The sequence below is a fragment of the Panthera onca genome, chromosome A2 (genome assembly GCF_046562875.1).
Source record: "Panthera onca isolate mPanOnc1 chromosome A2, mPanOnc1 haplotype 2, whole genome shotgun sequence".
In the NCBI taxonomy this organism is placed as follows: Eukaryota; Metazoa; Chordata; class Mammalia; order Carnivora; family Felidae; genus Panthera; species Panthera onca.
The window spans coordinates 24939195-24957702 of record NC_138340.1 but is presented as its reverse complement, the minus strand read 5'-3'; the positions used below and the strand labels follow the sequence as shown (position 1 = coordinate 24957702).

Below are 18508 nucleotides of genomic sequence, written 5' to 3'. Positions count from 1 at the left end.
CTACCACGTTTTTATTAGAATTTCTTTATAGTGTTTTGGAGGGTTGATAGACATTTTCCCCAAAAGAGAACATTTTTAAATAGAACTTAGGATATTCAGAAATTCCAGAGGTCTGGTTGTTTAACATTTTAAATTCTAAGGAACGTTTCAGCCCAAACCTGATCTGGCAGACCGTCCTTTCCCTCTGCCCGCCCCTGTTCCCTAGCTCCTAAAAAAAAAAAAAAAAAAAAAAAAAAAATCACTGGAAGCAATGAGAACAGTCCTGCTGTTCCTGCAGTGCTGGCTGCTATTCCTGGTTCATGTCACAAGCCTACGAATAGATGATATTACCGCTCAAGGAACTAGACAGGGTTTTCAGATTTCACTTTGAGGATGACGATTACAGCCTGTATGGGTTTAACCCTTGTTCTGTTACCAGATATCTATCATCATCTTGCTTTACCAGTCGTTTCCCTTTGGTTTGAACCCTGATCAGAGATGCAACAATAAATTTAACTTAAATGCAAAGCTACTGTGACTATTTGCAATGCAGTCTGCTATATTCAACTGTATTTCTTGCTGCAGTTCTACAAAATAAATTCCGCTCAACAACCAGTGCAAAGATTAGATGCTTATGGTGTACAGGTGGATATAACTAAAAGACAATATTTTAATAAATGAAAGCAGACCCGGAGGTGCTATTTTAATGTCCACAAAGAATGTGGAATTACACTGATATATTCTATTGTTTTGTCTCTATTTTTTCAAACATCAAAGAAAGACGTAGCATTTGACAGTAGTCATAGCTGCCCAAGGAACCACTGCAGTGTTTGAGCTTATTAACCTTCATGTGATGTGCCAGCTGTTCAGTTTCTGAGCTAAATTAGGAAGTGAACATGTATTTAGTACATCATCTTTCTGGTTTCCTGGATACCTATACCAAACTCAGAAAATTGACTCAAGACCCAGTTAGTTACAGGTATACCTAGTAATAGTAAACTCTAAGAAGAGCCACAGCAATTAATGCTACTGGTTTAAAAATAAGGGAAAAGTATAGATTCCACTACATATTAAAAATGTAATAAGGTAAAAGATCAAAGTAGACTGGGTGCCTGGGTGGCTCAGTTGGTTGAGCATCGGTCTGAGCTCAGGTCTTGATCTCAGGGTCATGAGTTCAGGCCCACATTGGGCTCCACATTGGGCTCCATGCTGGGCATGAAACCTACTGAAAGAAGAAAAAAAGATTAAGGTAGGCATAAAACGATTTGTCAGATACCTCCCATATATTTTTAAGCTTCTTGAGGGCAAGGACCCTGTCTCACTTCTTTGAATGCTGCCATCTAGTTCCACACTGAACCCATGATCAACAAGGATTAATTGAATTAATTTGAAGGATGAGTCATTGCTTTAGTATGTGTTGTGAAATTTCTTTTTTTTTTTAATTTTTTAAGTTTATTTATTTATTTTGAGAGAGAGGCAGAGGAAGAGAGAAAGCAGGGGAGGGCCAGAGAGAAAATCCCAAGCAGGTTCTATGCCATCAGCAAAGAGCCCAACGCAGGGTTCAAAGTCACGAACCATGAGATCATGACCTGAGCTGATATCAAGAGTTGAACTCTTAACCAACTGAGCCAGGCACCCCTGAAATTTCTTTTTTTGTTTGTTTTTGAAAGTAACAATAATCAGTCATATTTGAAAACCAAAACCAAGAGGGGAGAAAAAAAAAAAAACAGAGAAAGTTTATGGACAAAAGTGTTCTTTTTATTGTTTTATGTTAATAAAACTAGGATTAATTTCATAGGATTTATATTTAATGCCAGATTGACATTAAAGTCCAAAAGGATTGTTTTATGATACAAAAACCCTGGTTTTTTCTTTAAATGATACGTTATTTTTTTTATTGTCAAAGTAGTGCTACCACCAAACTTTGGGAAATAGAGGAAAGAATAAATGAGCTTTGAATCTTGTAATAGCTACAGAAGTATACAGATTATGCATCTGTTCATAGGATACAGTCACCAGACTTCAGCGCAGAGCTGTAAGATCTTATGTCAGACTTGCGTGGAAGTGCCAAAGTTATAACCGGGTAGAAGTTTCTATCCAATTGGCTTTGGGCAGAAGGTATCATTTCATTAGCATGTGAAAAATAATTACTTAACACTTAGATTTTACTGCCAATTTAACAGATTATAAGATGTGGTAAGTTCTCATGGAGTAAAGGCCTCTTTTAAAACCTTGCTTTTCAGCTATTGGTTTGTTTTTCCATTAAGTAAAAGTGACCAAGGAGAGTCCTTATTAACATTTCTCATCTATTAAGCTCTTTTCTATTAATACCACCACAAGTCCTGGGTTGCAAAGGTGGCTAAATATTCACAAATCAATCAGCGTGATACACCATACTAATAAAGAAAAGGATAAGAACCATAGGATCATTTCAACAGATGCAGAAAAAGCATGTGACAAAACACAACATCCATTCATGATAAAGACCCTCAACAAGGTAGGTTTAGAGGGAACATACCTTAAAATCATAAAGGCCATATATGAAAAACCCGCAACTAATATCCTCAATGAGGAAAAACTGAGAGCTTTTCCTCAATGGTCAGGATCAAGACAGGAATGTCCACTTTCACAATTGTTAGTTAATATAGTCCTAGAAGTCCTAGCCACAGCAGTCAGACAACAAAAAGAAAGAAAAGGTATCTGGGCACCTGGGTGGCTCAGTCCGTTAAGCCTCCAACTTCGGCTCAGGTCATGATCTTGCAGTTTGTGAGTTCAAGCCCTGTTTTGGGCTCTGTGCTGACAGCTCAGAGCCTGGAGCCTGCTTCCAATTCTGTGTCTCCCTCTCTGTCCCTCCCGCCTCGTGCTCTGTCTCTCAAAAATAAATAAATGTTAAAAAAAATTTTCTTAAAGAAAAGACATCCAAGTCTGCAAGGAAGAAGAAAAACTTTCACTATTTACAGATGACATGAGACTCTATATAGAAAATTCAAAAAACTCCACCAAAACACTGCCAGAACTGATAAACAAATTCAGTAAAGTCTCAGGATACAAAATCAACATACAGAAGTTGGTTGATTTTCTATACACCAATAATGAAGCAGCAGAAAGAGAAATTAAGGAATCAGCCACATTTATAATTGCACCAAAAATATTAAGATACCTTGGAATAAACCTAACTAAAGAGGTGAAAGACATCTTCTCTGAAAACTGTAAAACACTGACTGATGAAAGAAATTAAAGATGACACCAAGAAATGGGAAGACATTCCATGCTCAAGGATTGGAAGAACAAATATTGTTTAAATATCTATGTTACCCCAAACAGTCTGTACATTTAACGCAATCCTCATCAAAATACCACCAGCATTTTTCATAGAGCTAGAACAAACAATCCTAAAATTTGTTTGGAACCACAAAAGACCCCACATAGCCAAAGCAACCTTGAAAAAGAAAAGTAAAGCTGGAGGCATCAGAATTCCAGACTTCAAGTTTATATTACAAAGCTATAGTGATCAAAACAGTGTCGACTGGAACAAAAGTAGACACCATAGATCAATGGAACAGAATGAAAACCCAGAAATGAACCCACAACTATATGGTGAACTAATCTTTGACAAAACAGGAAAGAATATCCAATGGGAAAGAGACAGTTTGTTCAACACATGGTATTCAGAAAACTGGACAGCAAAAGAATGAAACTGGACACATACACACACAAAAAAACTCAATATGGATTAAGAACCTATATGTGAGACTTGAAATCATGAAAATCCTAGAGGAGAACACAGGCAGTAACCTCTTTGATATATATAGGCTGTAGCAACTTCTTTCTATATATGTCTCCTGAGGCAAGGGAAACTAAAGCAAAAATAAGTATTGGGACTTAATCAAAATAAAAAGCTTCTGTACAGCGAAGGAAATAACCAACAAAACTAAAAGGCAACCTACAGAATGGGAGAAGATATTTACAAATGACATATCTGATAAAGGGTTACTATCCAAAATATGTAAAGAACTTATAAAACTCAACACGCAAAAGATGAATAATCCAATTAAAAATGGGCAGAAGATATGAATAGATATTTTCCCATATGACCAACAGACATAAGAAAAGATGCTCAACATCACTGATCATCAGAGAAATACAAATCAAAACCACAATGAGATATCACCTCATACCTGTCAGAATGGCTAAAATCAACAACACAAGAAACAACAGGTGTTGGTGAGGATGTGGAGAAAGAGGAACCCTCTTGCGCTGTTGGTGGAAGTGCAAATTCCCGCAGCCACTGTGGAAAACGTTGTGGAAGCTCCTCAAAAAGTTAAAAACAGAACTACCCTACAATCCAGCAATTGCACTACTAGGTATTTACCCAAAGAATGCAATAATGCAAATTCAAAGGAACCCATATACCCCAGTGTTTACAGCAGCATTATCTACAATAGATAAGATATGGAAACAGTGCAAGCATCCATCAACTGATGAATGGATAAAGAACATGTGGTGTGTGTGCGTGCGTGTGTGTTTATGTACACACGCACGCACACACACACACACACACACACACACACACTAGATTATTACTCAGCCACAAAAAAAGAATGAAATCTTGCCATTTGCAATGACCTGGATGGAGCTAGAGGGTATAATGCTAAGGGAAATAAGTCTGAGAAAGACAAATATCATGTGATTTTCTCATATGTAGAGTCTAAGAAACCAAACAAACCAGCAAGGGGAAAGAGAGAGAAAGGTGCAAATGAAGAAACAGACTCTTAACTATAGAGAACAAACAGGAGAGGTGAGTGGGGGATAGGTTGAATAGGTGATGGGGATTAAGGAGGTCACTTGGGATGAGCACCAAGTGTGGTATGCAAGTGTTGAATCACACTACATTGTACACTTGAAGCTAATATTACACTGTATCTTAACTCATTGGAATTTAAATAAAAACTTTTAAAAAATACTACCATGAGAAATATGGGACTGTTGGTCTTTTCACTATTAGAGGACAGAGGACCCTGCTGAGGAAGTCATCATTTTGCCTTTGATTGGTGTCATTGAGTTTTTACTCAACTAATTTTTTGTTCCTTTGGTTTTTAGCATTTTCTAACTTTTAGACATATTCATGTGATAGAACAACAACACATCAAAATAAATGCCCACTGATTGTGTATGAGTGCTGTATTCTTGTTGCTTTGTTTTGTTTCATTCTGTATTAACAACGGTACATCCACCATTGCTCTGAAATCTCTACCCCTAATTTATTTACATGTGCTATGGGCATGGGTATGAGTGTATGTATATAGACAAATGGTTCCCATCGTGATGCCTAGTGTCTTTTCTTTCTATTTCTAGTTCTCTGTCCTTTATAAATCATTTATGTTTATCACTAAAAAGATATCCAAACCATTTCTTCACACCCAATTTGCAAATACTGTTTGTACGTTAGATTGAGTACGTGTAGAGAGACCTTGAAACTGAGTTCAAATCCCCAAAGATGTTCCCTTCTTGGTCTACTACATTTGCTTTGTTTTTTCTCCTTGGCTGAAGTTTTTATATGCCTGTGTTTTCAACATTGTAAGCATGTTTTAGGAAATGTGCAACATAAAGCTCAGTAGTTATGAGTCCTGCACATTGAAAACTGTATATCTCTTCCTCTCAAATAGAAGTATGCATCAACATCAGTTTTATAAACAAATATCTGTATCTGTATATAAATATATATGTGTGAATATGTGTATCTGTGTGTACATGTATAGATGGATAGCACAATATATTAAAAGCATTTATTTATTTTTGCTGTTTCCCAAAACAGCAAGTTAGATAACAGAATCTCAGAATTAGATGCAAATCTATCTTGGTGACCTTCTAGGCTGAGCCCCTGGTACTTCTTGGTGTGGATGGTTTGCTTACTTTCCTCCTACTGTCTTCTTTGTTTCCACAGATAAACATCATTCAGGGAATTGTGGCAGAAATCAACACCAAGACCGGGGAATCTGAGTGCCGCTATTATAAAGAGCGGCTTCTTTACTTGGAAGAAGGCCAGAAAGACTCTCTAATCCACAGCTCGAGAGTGCTGTGTTGTCATGGAGAACTGAAGAACAACCGAGGCGTGGTGAGTGGCTCCTCTTCTTCAGTGGTCTCCTCCTGGGCCTCCCCCAACACTTAAGCCATTTGATGCTAAGCCTCCTGTTACTGTGCCTTCCCCATCAAGCATCTTCAGACAAAAATTGCTTTCCAGTGTTTTTTATATCACAGGATCCCATATATATATGTATATATATGTGTATATATATATATATGTATATATATATATATACACATATATATACATATATATATGTGTATATATATAGTCATATATAGTTATATAGTTATATATATAGTTATATATATAGTTATATACCTTGTATATATGTATTTCTATATTACACATATAATTTATAAATAATATGGGTTGTCTGTTTCTAACTTATATTTATATATATTACACAAAGTAATATACATATTTTAAAATTTCACAACCAGTACATTTTCAGGAAGAATTTTGGAAACCAACATAGGGTTGCCAACTATGTATTTTGTTTGATCATGACCTTCAACAACAAATACAGAACAGTTAACATCTCCTCCCACTTTGATATCAGGAAACCAGGGTGATTTGAACAGGTTGTTAAAAGCAGGAAACAGAAAAACAGCTCTTAAATTAAAACTCTTAGCTTTATGAGAAATTCTTTGCGTTTTTATGGATTGGTACCCATCCACAGACTGCTATTTTAAGACCAGTTTTTGTTTTTTTAAAACAATAACCTACCCTCTATTGGCTGCATATCTAACTCTGCCCAATTTCCTGACTTTTATTCCTGAGTAGATATTGAATTTGTTCCTCCTCTCCTACATAGCAACTTGGACAGATCTCCCTAGAGCACTTAACTGCCATGGGTTGTAATTATCCATCTGTCTGTCACTATCTTCCATTATGCTATAATCTTTTAGGGTGGAGACTGTGTCTTGTTAATCCCCAGCACCAATTATGGGGACCTGACACGTACTAAGCACTCAGTAATGTTAGGTGAATGAGTGAGTGAATGAATGAATGAATGTATAAAAAAGAATAGATTTGAATTTTATGGGAGTTCAAAATTCATTTAACTCATCAGGCTACTTTTATGTATAAGCAATAGAAATTAATGCTAATATGTATATAATTTTTATGTATTATGCATAAAAATGTATATATAATGTGTAGATTTTATTATAGATAATATATATTTAAATTCAATTTTGAGAAAGCCATTGAGAAAGAGAATCTCCACTTGTATTTCATCTTCAGTATCTAGTCAACCCTTAGAAGGGAAGACAAAACTAGATTGAATAGTTCTTAATAAAGCTTTGATGATTCAAAGGACAACCTTTGACCTGGAGTATGGAGTAGCATTTGTAAGCAGGCTTGGAAATGCTATTTGAAATCACTGAGTGTATGTCATAAGCACCCATTATCAGAGCTACTAGGGATCCATCCAACTGCTGGTGCAACAGAGGTAATAAGACAGGTCACAGGCCACTGCTTGAAGAAGTGTTTCTGTTTGACTAGAGTTACTGATTGCTAGAAAGCTACATTCTGCTTCTTGCTGATTTTCAGAAAGCACCAGTGGACTTCTAATGTCTGATACTCCAACTTCTTGAACATTCTTTGTCAAAAGCCCTGTGGGAAATAATTGGGAAGATTTATCACTCCTGAGATGAGAGCGTATTCTCTTTCTGTCCATCAATCAAGGACTGAGACTCTCTGGTTGGATGTGCCTAGGGCATTAAAGATGAACTCTAGTTCATATTTCAAGCAATAGATTTTTTAAAACAAAGGTAGTAGTTGGGGTGGGAGGTTTGTTTTAGTTGTTTTTCCCAACAGAATTATGGAAGTCATTAGGAACTAAGTCCTGTATCAAGAGAAAAGCTCAATCGTTTGAGAACTAAAAGGAGCTGAGACTAAGGAGGGGAATTCTCAGTGAACACTCATAAATAAGGGACGTTTTTCAAAGATTTTCCAGACAATCTGCGTTCAAATTGCCTACCTTGGCTGAAGGATTGATTGAAGTAGAAACATTGTAAAAATCTCTGATCATGTTTACAATGACAACCCCTTCTCCCCCCATCCCTAAAAGAAAAGTCTCAACATTCTTTCTACATTCCCCCCTCAAAAAAAATAAATAAATAAGTCCTTAACTTGGTTATTTTTTGTTTTACTCTGTTTAAATGAACATTTGATCCTTTTGATAAACAAAATCCCACTCCTCAATCTCTTCCCACCCAGTACAAAATTATCATTTGTATTTCCACCAGCCAACATGTGGTTGAGCTTTAATTTCTGCAGGTGTGTGTGTGTATGTGAGCATAGGCATGGGGGGATGCATCTTTTCTCCCAAATATAAAATTGTCTGATAATGCTGAATGTGCTTCCACTGCCCCAAATCAAGATTCTAATGTGAGTTTCCACCTGGGTTCGCGCTCCCAAATATCTCCACTGGAAAACCAGAACCCAGCTGCCAAAGTTGTAGATCTTTTCACTTCAATTCATCAGCATTTCCAAAGTGTGAGATGAGCCTGGCACTTGGAATGGAATAAAGCCGATGTACCCCAGCTCCACCCAGCAAAACGGCTTTCATGATGTGGTTGGAGACAAGCCTTTATTTTTGAGATTTTCTTTGTGCCCACAACACACACATCAGTCATCAGCCTTTAAAGTACAACCTCTTCAGAGAACTGAGGTTAACATAACCGAGATTAACATAACCGAGAAGGACCAATGCTTTGATTATCTTTCTCTGTGGCTACGGTGGCATGCTCCGGTTCCCTCAGGGATGGGCATTGTTCTGAGTTGGAGTGCCTGGATGGAGCTGATACTCAGCTCTGTGGTTTAAGAAACAAGTGTTTTTATGGGTTTGGGAAGCAAAGATTAATATTAGGCTTTGATATGCCAGGCACATCCTTTATAGACTATTGTTCAATATGATCTCTTAGGATTATATTAGGTGCTACAAACCAAAGCTGGGGTGGGGGTACTAACTTCTTTTTCTTTCATTGCCCCTTTATTCTACTCCCCCTTCTTATTTTTTTCTTATGGAAGCCAGAGGCTGTGTGTGTCTGCACAGGTTGTGAACTGCAATGTGAATGTTGTCCCTGAAGCACGCATTCCTGGTTGCAGATGTCTGTAGGCCCTAGGGAGTCACTCCCCCGTGAAAGACACTAGGCGCATCTGGGAATACCTCCAAGTTGCCCAGCTTCTGTTCTGGAGGTAGATTTGAGCCTAGAAATTCATAATACAATGTGAACCTGGTACCTGAGGACCTCTTCTCCACAGAAGTCCACTAATATTTCTAGACCGTTGCTTAGAGAAATCCTGTGGATTCTTTTCTCCTAGAAACTTCATGTTTTCCTGTTCCAAGAAGTGCTTGTGATCACTCGAGCCGTCACCCACAATGAGCGGCTCTGCTACCAGTTGTACCGGCAGCCGATCCCTGTAAAGGACCTCCTACTGGAAGACCTGCAGGATGGAGAAGTGAGGCTGGGTGGCTCCCTGCGTGGCGCATTTAGCAACAATGAGAGAAGTATGGATGGCAGTCGGTTTTGATCTGTTGAATGGGTTTGGTTGTGGTGGTTCAGAAGGAGTGGATGGCTGGGGGAAAGAGAGGAGCCATCACCTTGGAGTCAAACTACATTCCAGTGCTATCTCATCACTCACTGACTGTGTAACCTTGTGCAACCTCTGTGAGCCTCAGTTTCTCATCTGCAAAATGGGCATGTATGCATAACTACTTTATCAGGTTGTTATAAGGATTAAGATACTGCAAGTGAACCTGTCTGCACATAACAGGGGCTCTTTAAATTCCCCTTCTCTGTCTCCTTCCATTGGATAAAAGCATGCTTACTAACAGATAGCCCCTATGTAGATACCAGCTGCTTACTGCTGGCTCTTGTTGAGCCAGCAGACTCATCCCTAAAGAGGCTTAAGAATGGTCACCTGGTTGAGGATTCATCTGTAATTATGCAAACGGACCTCTCTAACTTGAGACTTAATGAACAAGGAAATTAACCAAGAGAAGCTAAGATGGCAGTGTTTACTGAGTGTCTTATATGTGTCGTTCGAGGCACTGGTATACACTGGTCAACTAAACAGTCAAATTCCTTGCCCCTGTGGAGCCTACATTGTAAGAGAGGAAGATAAATGATGCATAAATATTCAGGTGCTGTTCAGAGAACTAAACCCCAGCATGGGATAAATAGGGATAACAGTTGCCGGTTTGCTTTAGAGGAAATGATCAGAGAAGTCTTCCTTGAGAAAGTGACATTTGAGTGTTTTGGGTTAACATTGGCATCATATTTTCAAAATAATTATTTGTACTGCCTCTTACCTACTCATCAGTCCACCCACCCTGGTGGTAGTGGTGATGGCGGTGATGTAGTAGTAGCTTCTATTTCTTGAATACTGACTATGTGCCAGGCGTTGTATGAGCACTTACATGTATTATCACATTTAGGCCTCATGATAACCTTATAAGGTAGGTTCTCTTTGTTTCTCCCATTTTACAAATAAGGACACTGAGACACAGAGGACTTAAGGCACTTGCCCAAGAGCAAAGGGGGAGCCTGAATGTATCTAAAGTGGTGGTTCCCAGTCTGTTGGCTCCAGGGATAGTGCAAGGGGACTGAACACACACGCTTCTGTGAACCAAGCATTGCACATGGCATGCGGGGCCCGTTATGTGCCAGTTAAGCTAAATAAAATGTCTTCCGTGTTGCGCACTACCATTTTTCAAGTGCACGTAGCTCCTATGGAGGTAGTTGTAATTTTATTTTAAAATGAAATGAAATTTATAATAAGTCTTTACATATCTTCTCAATCATTTGGGTACTCCATGTACATGTACTATAATGTGGGGGATTTGGGGCATGTTTTGATATTGCAAAGAGCTTCTTCAACTTGAAAAGTCTCTAGCTTGGGGCGGTTGTGGAAATTCCAGATTACCAGGCTCATCTTACACCTACTGAATCCAAACCTGTAAGGGGAGGGTCTCGGCATATATGTTTTTAATAAGCTCACGGGGGATTTTAACACACATCCAGGTTTAAGCTGATGTCCGTTTGCTAGCCTCGAGGGCGACTGAAAGCTACACTGGTGTCAACTCCAGGTCAACTCCAGTTGATTGATGGTGGCTGCAGGGTATTGCTGAGCCATGTCGCGGACCAGTGGGACACATTTTGTAATCAATTAATGATGTCTGCTCTGGTTCAGGGGGTTAATGTCACCATATATGTTATCTTTGCCCTGGGAGCTGCCTGTCCATTGATCTTTCTTATGCATGTTTTTCATTTCTAGTTAAAAACTTCTTCAGAGTGAGTTTCAAAAACGGATCCCAAAGTCAGACCCACTCGCTACAAGCCAACGACACCTTCAACAAACAGCAGTGGCTCAACTGTATTCGTCAAGCCAAAGAAACAGTGCTGTGTGCTGCCGGGCAGGCTGGGGTGCTGGACTCCGAGGGACCGTTCCTCAATCCCACCACCGGGAGCAGGGAGCCACAGGGAGAAACAAAACTTGAGCAGATGGACCAATCAGACAGTGAGTCAGACTGTAGTATGGACACGAGTGAGGTCAGCCTAGACTGTGAGCGCATGGAACAGACAGACTCCTCCTGTGGGAACAGCAGGCACATTGAAAGCAACGTCTGACAGAAGCGTGTGTACTTCCTGGAAGTAGCCCTTTGTCTTACCTGTACAGTATTTGCATTCCACACATGGAACGGTTTGGAGAAGCACTTTTTAATATTTTTGTGACCGTGTTGACCCAGTTTCTCGTATCTGTACCTTTGTCCTTAGTACTGTAACTGCCAATCTGTCTGTGTAAGCTGGGATCTGTGGCAACCGTTACCCTGTGTTGTATTCCACAAGTGTCTGGATAGATGGAGGGGTACTTGAACAAGTTACTTTCAATTGTCCTGCTGGATTTTAAAACTAGAAAAGAATCTCTAAACTACTGTTCCATGTAGATTGCTTAAAAGAGTCTTTCCATGTTTCTATAGTGCTTTTCTAGCTCTTTGACATGGTAGCTGAAGGCATGGAGTATACAGGGCCTTGCAAAAAGGGCATGAGGAAGTCACTTGTGTATCATGATGGTATTCGAAGGAAAATGGGAAAAGATCAATCCTTGCAGTGAACTTGGTTCAATGTTATCCAATCAGAAAGCATGAAAACATCCCTGGGGATTCTGGATCCTTAATTTTGCAAAGCAAGAAGCACTGTGTGGACCTTGCGATGTCATCCAGTGCATATTTGATGCAATAATCTATTAGGACGTGGAATAGTGTCTGACCTTAAAAGGACCAGCACAAAAGCAGCCGTCAGCTCTGAATCTTGAACTGAAATGCAGTTACACCGGGAGGAGGGAGTGTGTCTCTGTCAAAGTTGTTGGCTTGCCGTAGAGAGCCATTTCTAGCCTAAAACACCAGAATAGAACTCGAAAGGTTTGGGAATATCTGACAGAATAATGAGAAGGCCCATCTTCGTTTTGTTTCATCTGCCAAGCCCTACTCATATTTTGGAGCATTGAGCAAGAGACTGCAGGAGAGTCCATGCCTCTGTTCACAGAAACATATGAGAAGAAGAATTTGGAAGAAGTGCTTCATCATGACCTCTTACAGGAAACATTAAGAGAAAAGCCAGGTCTAGTGCCCTTCTGAGAAAGGCCAGAGCCTTGGGTTTTCCTGTTCTGCTTTTGGGTCATCACTTTGCCACCTTGGCCCTGTGCTGTGATCAGAGCCATAATTACATTCTCCAAAGGCCAATTTTAATTAACTCTGATTAATTAGAATCAATTAGCGAAATTAGTAACCTCTTTGTCCAGCTTTGGCTTACAGTGCAGGGTAGATTGCAGATCTTAAAAAAAGCTAACTGAATACACAGAAAAGCTCCCTGTGAGTGTAAATATTAAGGATGACCTGTGCAAAATTATTCCCACACCAGCACTAGTAGTAATGATTCTAAATTATTGCCAAAAAGTTTTTTTTAATCTTCTGTGTCTTTCGAGTTTACAGAAAGCAGTAAACGCTGTGTTGTCATTTTATGATGTACATCTAATATGTGCATTCAAAGAAGCTGTGTGACAAGATGTATCATTATAAAAACAAGGTAATATTACTTATTTTTCAAAAATGAAAAAAAATATTGTGGTCAATTATACCCTGTAAAACAGATTTCTGTATTTATAGATTTTAAACATGGTGAATTTTTTTTTCTATTACAAGTTTATTTAAAATTACTTTTGTTCTCAAATTGTTATTGATTTAGCAAGTGAATGAACTGCTGCAGATAGAAGGAGACAGAAGCTGAGAACCTGTTGCTTGATGATGGGAGAAAGAGTGAATCGTTCTCTGCAGGAGACCTCGGCCACTTTGGCCAGTGGGTTGAGGCAAGAGGTCTGTTAAGTGCTGGCCTATGGGAAGAAAGTGAATGTTTTGATGAAATGAATGTTTTTGTATAAAGGCCTTAAACTTTTCTGGAAGCATTTCAAATAAATTACATTAAAATGTCATTCTCTCTGTGTATAGTCTGTGTCCTACAAATGTCAAATTTCAGCTATCTTCCTGGGAGGTTCTTTCTGAAATGTTTGCTTGTTCTGCCCAAATACTAACTTTAAAATAGGGTGCAGGATAAAATAAATGCTCTGATTTGATCTATCAAAACTTTTGTAGAAGTCCTATTTCTAAGATCTGTTTTTTTCAAGCATTCCCTACTCATTCGCTTAATTCATTTATTCATGTTTAACAACTGTGTCTTCAATCTGTACTGCATGTAAAGTCAAGGGATAAGTCATAACTGTTACAGGAAAAAAAGTGTTGAGGGGCGCCTGGGTGGCTCAGTCAGTTAAGCATCAGCTCTTTATTTCAGCTCAGGTCATGATTTCATGGTTCATGGGATGGAGCCCCACGTTGGGCTCTGCACTGACCATTCAGAGCCTGCTTGGGATTCTCTCCCTCCTTCTCTCTCTGCCCCTCCCTACCTCCAAAATAAATAAATAAACTTAAAAAAAAGTGTTGGGACGCCTGGGTGGCTCAGTCGGTTAAGCGTCTGACTTCAGCTCAGGTCGTGATCTCGCGGTCCGTGAGTTCGAGCCCCGCGTCGGGCTGTGTGCTGACAGCTCAGAGCCTGGAGCCTGCTTCAGATTCTGTGTCTCCCTCTCTCTGACCCCCCCTGCCCCGTTCATGCTCTGTCTCTCTCTGTCTCAAAAATAAATGAAGATTAAAAAAAATTTTTTTTTTAAGTGTTGAAACTCATTACTAGGATAGGTGACCGTTGAGAAACTTGAGGCCAAATAGTAGAAGGCAAATTCCACTTTGAAATTCTTACTGGAAATTCAAGCCACTTTTTCTTTAATTAAAATGATTATTCCTACAAAAAGTAGTCTTTAGATGAAAGGGCTAAACAGTTTGAAGCTATGGGTCATCCACTCTCAGTAGTAAGGTGGCCCAACAGAGCTGGTGCTTAGTCTCACCTTTATAACAAGCTCCCACCATTTTCTTTGACATATTGTTAATACCAAGATTAGTCAAGATATTCACATGAATGTAAGTCCAATTTTTTTGCCCAAATAAAAACTCATTCCTCCTCATTCTCTTCATCTTTCTCCTTCCTTTTCATCCTCCTTGTCCTTCTTCTATGCCTCTTTGGGTATTCCCTCCACTTCTCATTCCCATGATTGTACTGACTTTGATATTGGAGGGTGTGTCCCTAGCAGTGTATTAGAAAATGTACTGACATGCTGTGGGTTAGTACAAATGACTGGGAGCTAAATGGTTTTCTTCGGTCTATTCTCAAGATGTTATTTTACACATAACTAAATGTAATCCTTGCAGTTGAAATGAAAAGTCATAAGCAAAGAAGAGTCAGAACTGGCAATTTTGTGCAAAATTAGAGTGTGGTTTCAGCTTCTGGGTTGTGGTCACCACCACTGGCTGCTTTCATTTCCATTCCTGGCACCGTCTCTAGCAGCTGGGAATGCAAAACTCGTCATTACAACACTGTTGTTTTCACAAAGTCTCAGTGGGTACAGGAAACTGCAACCCACTGTCTTGGTGGACGAGCTGTTCGACTTTCCATTTACATTCTATGTCCACCTTTTACTAATTCTTCAAAAGCCTGAGGACTTTTGAGGAGATTTGGTTACACAATTCTACTTGGGCCATTTCCCCTACCCGGCTCCCCTTGGCCTTGTGGAAAACCCTCCACTGAACCCCCCCCTCCAACTTCTCACTGATGTAGTTGATTCATTTAACTCATACTATTCTGTTTGTTGACAGAATGCTAGAATTATGGTATCAGAAGGGAATTTGAAGAAGGTGAATCAAGCCCAAACCCACCGGAAGAAATGTGAAGATCATGAAGATTTAAAACCTTGCCCATAGGAACACATAATGAGAAAAGGTGACTATATTCACGGCACCTACAGGGTCTTTATACAAACAAGCTGCAAAACAATCACTGTTCCTTGTATCCCAGCTCCTTCCTCCAGGCTTGGTTGGCACATCAGTCAGCTATGTAGATCCACCCAGATAAGCACTTCTTTCTTTTTTTTTAAATGTGCATTTATTTTTCAGAGACAGAGGGTGAGTGAGGCAGGAGCAGAGAGAGAGGGAAACACAGAATCTGAAGCAGGCTCCAGGCTCCGAGCTGTGAGCACAGAGCCCAATGTGGGGCTCAAACCCACACACAAACCGCGAGATCATGACCTGAGCTGAAGTTGGACACAACCGACTGAGCCACCCAGGTGCCCCAGACTAAGCACTTCTTCAACTGACCTGGTCGGCATAGCAAGGAATTAGAAACCGTGCTCTGTATCTGAGAACTGATCATCTAGTTCAGGAAACTGCACATGCATTCTAAATAACTTGTCCATTTATACATATGTATTCACACACAAACACACCTAAATATTAATGACCTGTGCTACTCATCTGTGAATGGTTTGAAGAATATCACCCTGAAGGTATTGTATTCAGTGTATCTATTTTCATATCTGTGAACACTTTAAAAAGTGAGACTGTGAATGTGAAATCACTTTGGAAATTAGTAAGAGCTAATAGTTTTCATTATTGTTATTTAATACTCACTTTTTTTAATTTTATTTTTTATTTTTTAAAATTTACATCCAAATTAGTTAGCATATAGTGAAACAATGATTTCAGGAGTAGATTCCTTCATGCTCCTTACCCATTTAGCCCATCCCCCCCCCACAACCCCTTCAGTAACCCTCAGTTTGTTCTCCATATTTATGAGTCTCTTCTGTTTTGTCCCCCTCCCTGTTTTTATATTATTTTTGTTTCCCTTCCTTATGTTCATCTGTTTTGTCTCTTAAAGTCCTCATATGAGTGAAGTCATATGATTTTTGTCTTTCTCTGACTAATTTCACTTAGCATAATACCCTCCAGTTCCATCCACATAGTTGCAAATGGCAATACTCACTTTTAAATTTACACCTGGTGTTATGAAATTTCTCAAAAGTATGATGTTGGCCTTTTTCACTGTACTGCACACTTCAAAGGGGGGGGGGGGTGAGTGGTCTTCTTAATCCAGCAAATCAGGAGTATTTTTTTAGATTTTTTTTCTTTGGCATTTTCCTTCCCACAATTATCTGTTTTTTCTTTCAGAAACTCCAGAAAGAGAGATGTTGAACCTTGTGGATTTGGTCTCTACTCCTGATTGTTTTTCAATGTTCTTATCTCTTTATTCCTACTTTTTATTTCCTTATATTTTGTTCTGTCTCAGGGAAACTTACTTACTGTTATCTTCTAACCCTTCTATTAATTTGGGGAAATGGTTAGCTATCACAGGCTTTGTTTTTTTTTAAGATTTTATTTTTAAGTAATCTCTACACCCAGTGTAGGGCTTGAATTCACAACCCCAAGATCAAATTCACATGCTTTACTGACTGAGCCAGCCAGGTGCTCCAATCACAGTTTTTATTGCTAATTTCCCCCCCTTTTTCCATCATCATTCCTATTCTTAGACCATCTTGTTCTTGTTTAGTGAAGGCAATAACTACTGTAAACTCAGGACATCATAGTTTTGTTGAGTTTTTCTTCTTGCATTGTTTGTTAATCTGGCAATAATAATAGTAATATATGGGATTTGAGGGAGGAGTAAAGGAGCTTAAATGTCCAAGAAGGTAATGCCAGATATCTTCATTTACCTCTCCAAAGCCACTCTCTGTCCTGATCCTTCTGTGCCTGTGAAATCTATGTGTACTTCATCAATGGGCTCTCTTCCTTGTAGCTTCTGGCCAAAGGGGAGTTCTCACATGATATCAGGGAGGGAAGCAAGTGAAGTTGGAGTATTTATGCCCTCAGGTCTCTCAAAGAATTGACTTGGCCTGACTGCATCTCTTGACAGGAAATCACAGCTCCTCTCAAGGAGTCCTCTCTGAGTTCCCATAAGCCTGCCAGCCTAGGATGGTAACAACCCTAACTGTCACTAGCCCTAGGAGACTGCATTATTCTTGTACCCTGCTCACAATTGCATAAAGTCCCTTTATGAAGTCCTCCTTGAATTAACCTAATTTGAATCTGCTGCTGAGCCTCCTAAGCCCCTGACAGATACTGGTGGCTGACATAATAAACATTATACTACATGTGCTATCGTCACTCTTGTCACTGTTATTCCACATCTGCATTGTATTTTCATATGTTGTGGTTCAAGGATACAAAGATCTTGTGGACTCATCAAAGTTGGATTTTGTGTTTCTGTTTCTTATTATTGCAGTGGATTGTTTTATGAGAAGAAACAGGAAAATATCTTTCAAAAACAAAGACAAAATAAACAAGGACTTTTTCAGGCATGCCACATCCCAAAGCCAAAAGATTTCATAACCAACAGACCTATACTACAAGAAATGTTAAAGAACCTTCTTTCAAGAGAGAAAAATGATACTGGATGGAAGTATGGATCCATGCAACAGAAAGAAAAGCACTGAAAAAGCAACTATGTGGGGAAAATAGGAAATACTCTTCTTATTGTATAAATCTCCTTAAAGGATTGAGTTCTAGCCATTCTAGACTAATAAGGATAGTTTTACCTTTTCACCTGAAACAGCAAGAAAAAGGCAGCATATATGAAACTGTGGCTTTAAAGACGCTGAACATCAGATATTGAAGAACAATGGCCCTGAGAGAGGGAGAGCAAATGACTGAGCCCTGTGATTGCTCCAGCTATGGCCTTGAGAAGGTTTTCAGGCAGCAGTGCAGAGAGTGGAAACCCAGACTGAGTCCAGTGAACTCACTGAGTGGAAGAGATATAGCTAAGAATTCTGGGAGACCAAAGCAGCTACGCTACAGAGAAGAGAGCAATGCCTGGAGAGAGAACCGTGGTGGTCTATAGAGGGACACACTCAGGTGCTCAGCTGAGTACTGATGAGTGCACACACGTGAAGAAACTACCCAAGGGTGGGGGAAACTATCCAAAAGGATTAGAGGGAACTCACACA

General features: G+C 39.3%; 1 protein-coding gene across 9 annotated transcripts in view; it reads left to right on the top strand.

Annotated features, from left to right (window-relative positions):
- Positions 1-15347, top strand: part of ARHGEF3 (Rho guanine nucleotide exchange factor 3) — a 303954-nt gene extending 288607 nt beyond the window's left edge. For 7 of the 9 annotated variants that reach the window (XM_078442940.2, XM_078442939.2, XM_078442941.2 and 4 more), the window contains 3 exons: positions 5924-6094; positions 9398-9584; positions 11354-13564. In XM_078442940.2, the coding sequence (XP_078299066.1) occupies positions 5924-6094; positions 9398-9584; positions 11354-11706 (711 nt within the window). In that variant the 3' untranslated portion in view covers positions 11707-13564. Of the gene's footprint in view, positions 1-5923; positions 6095-9397; positions 9585-11353; positions 13565-15329 lie in introns of those variants that run through there. The other 2 variants (XR_013554188.2, XR_013554187.2) reach the window with 2 other exon arrangements.
- Positions 15348-18508: the final 3161 nt, after the last annotated feature.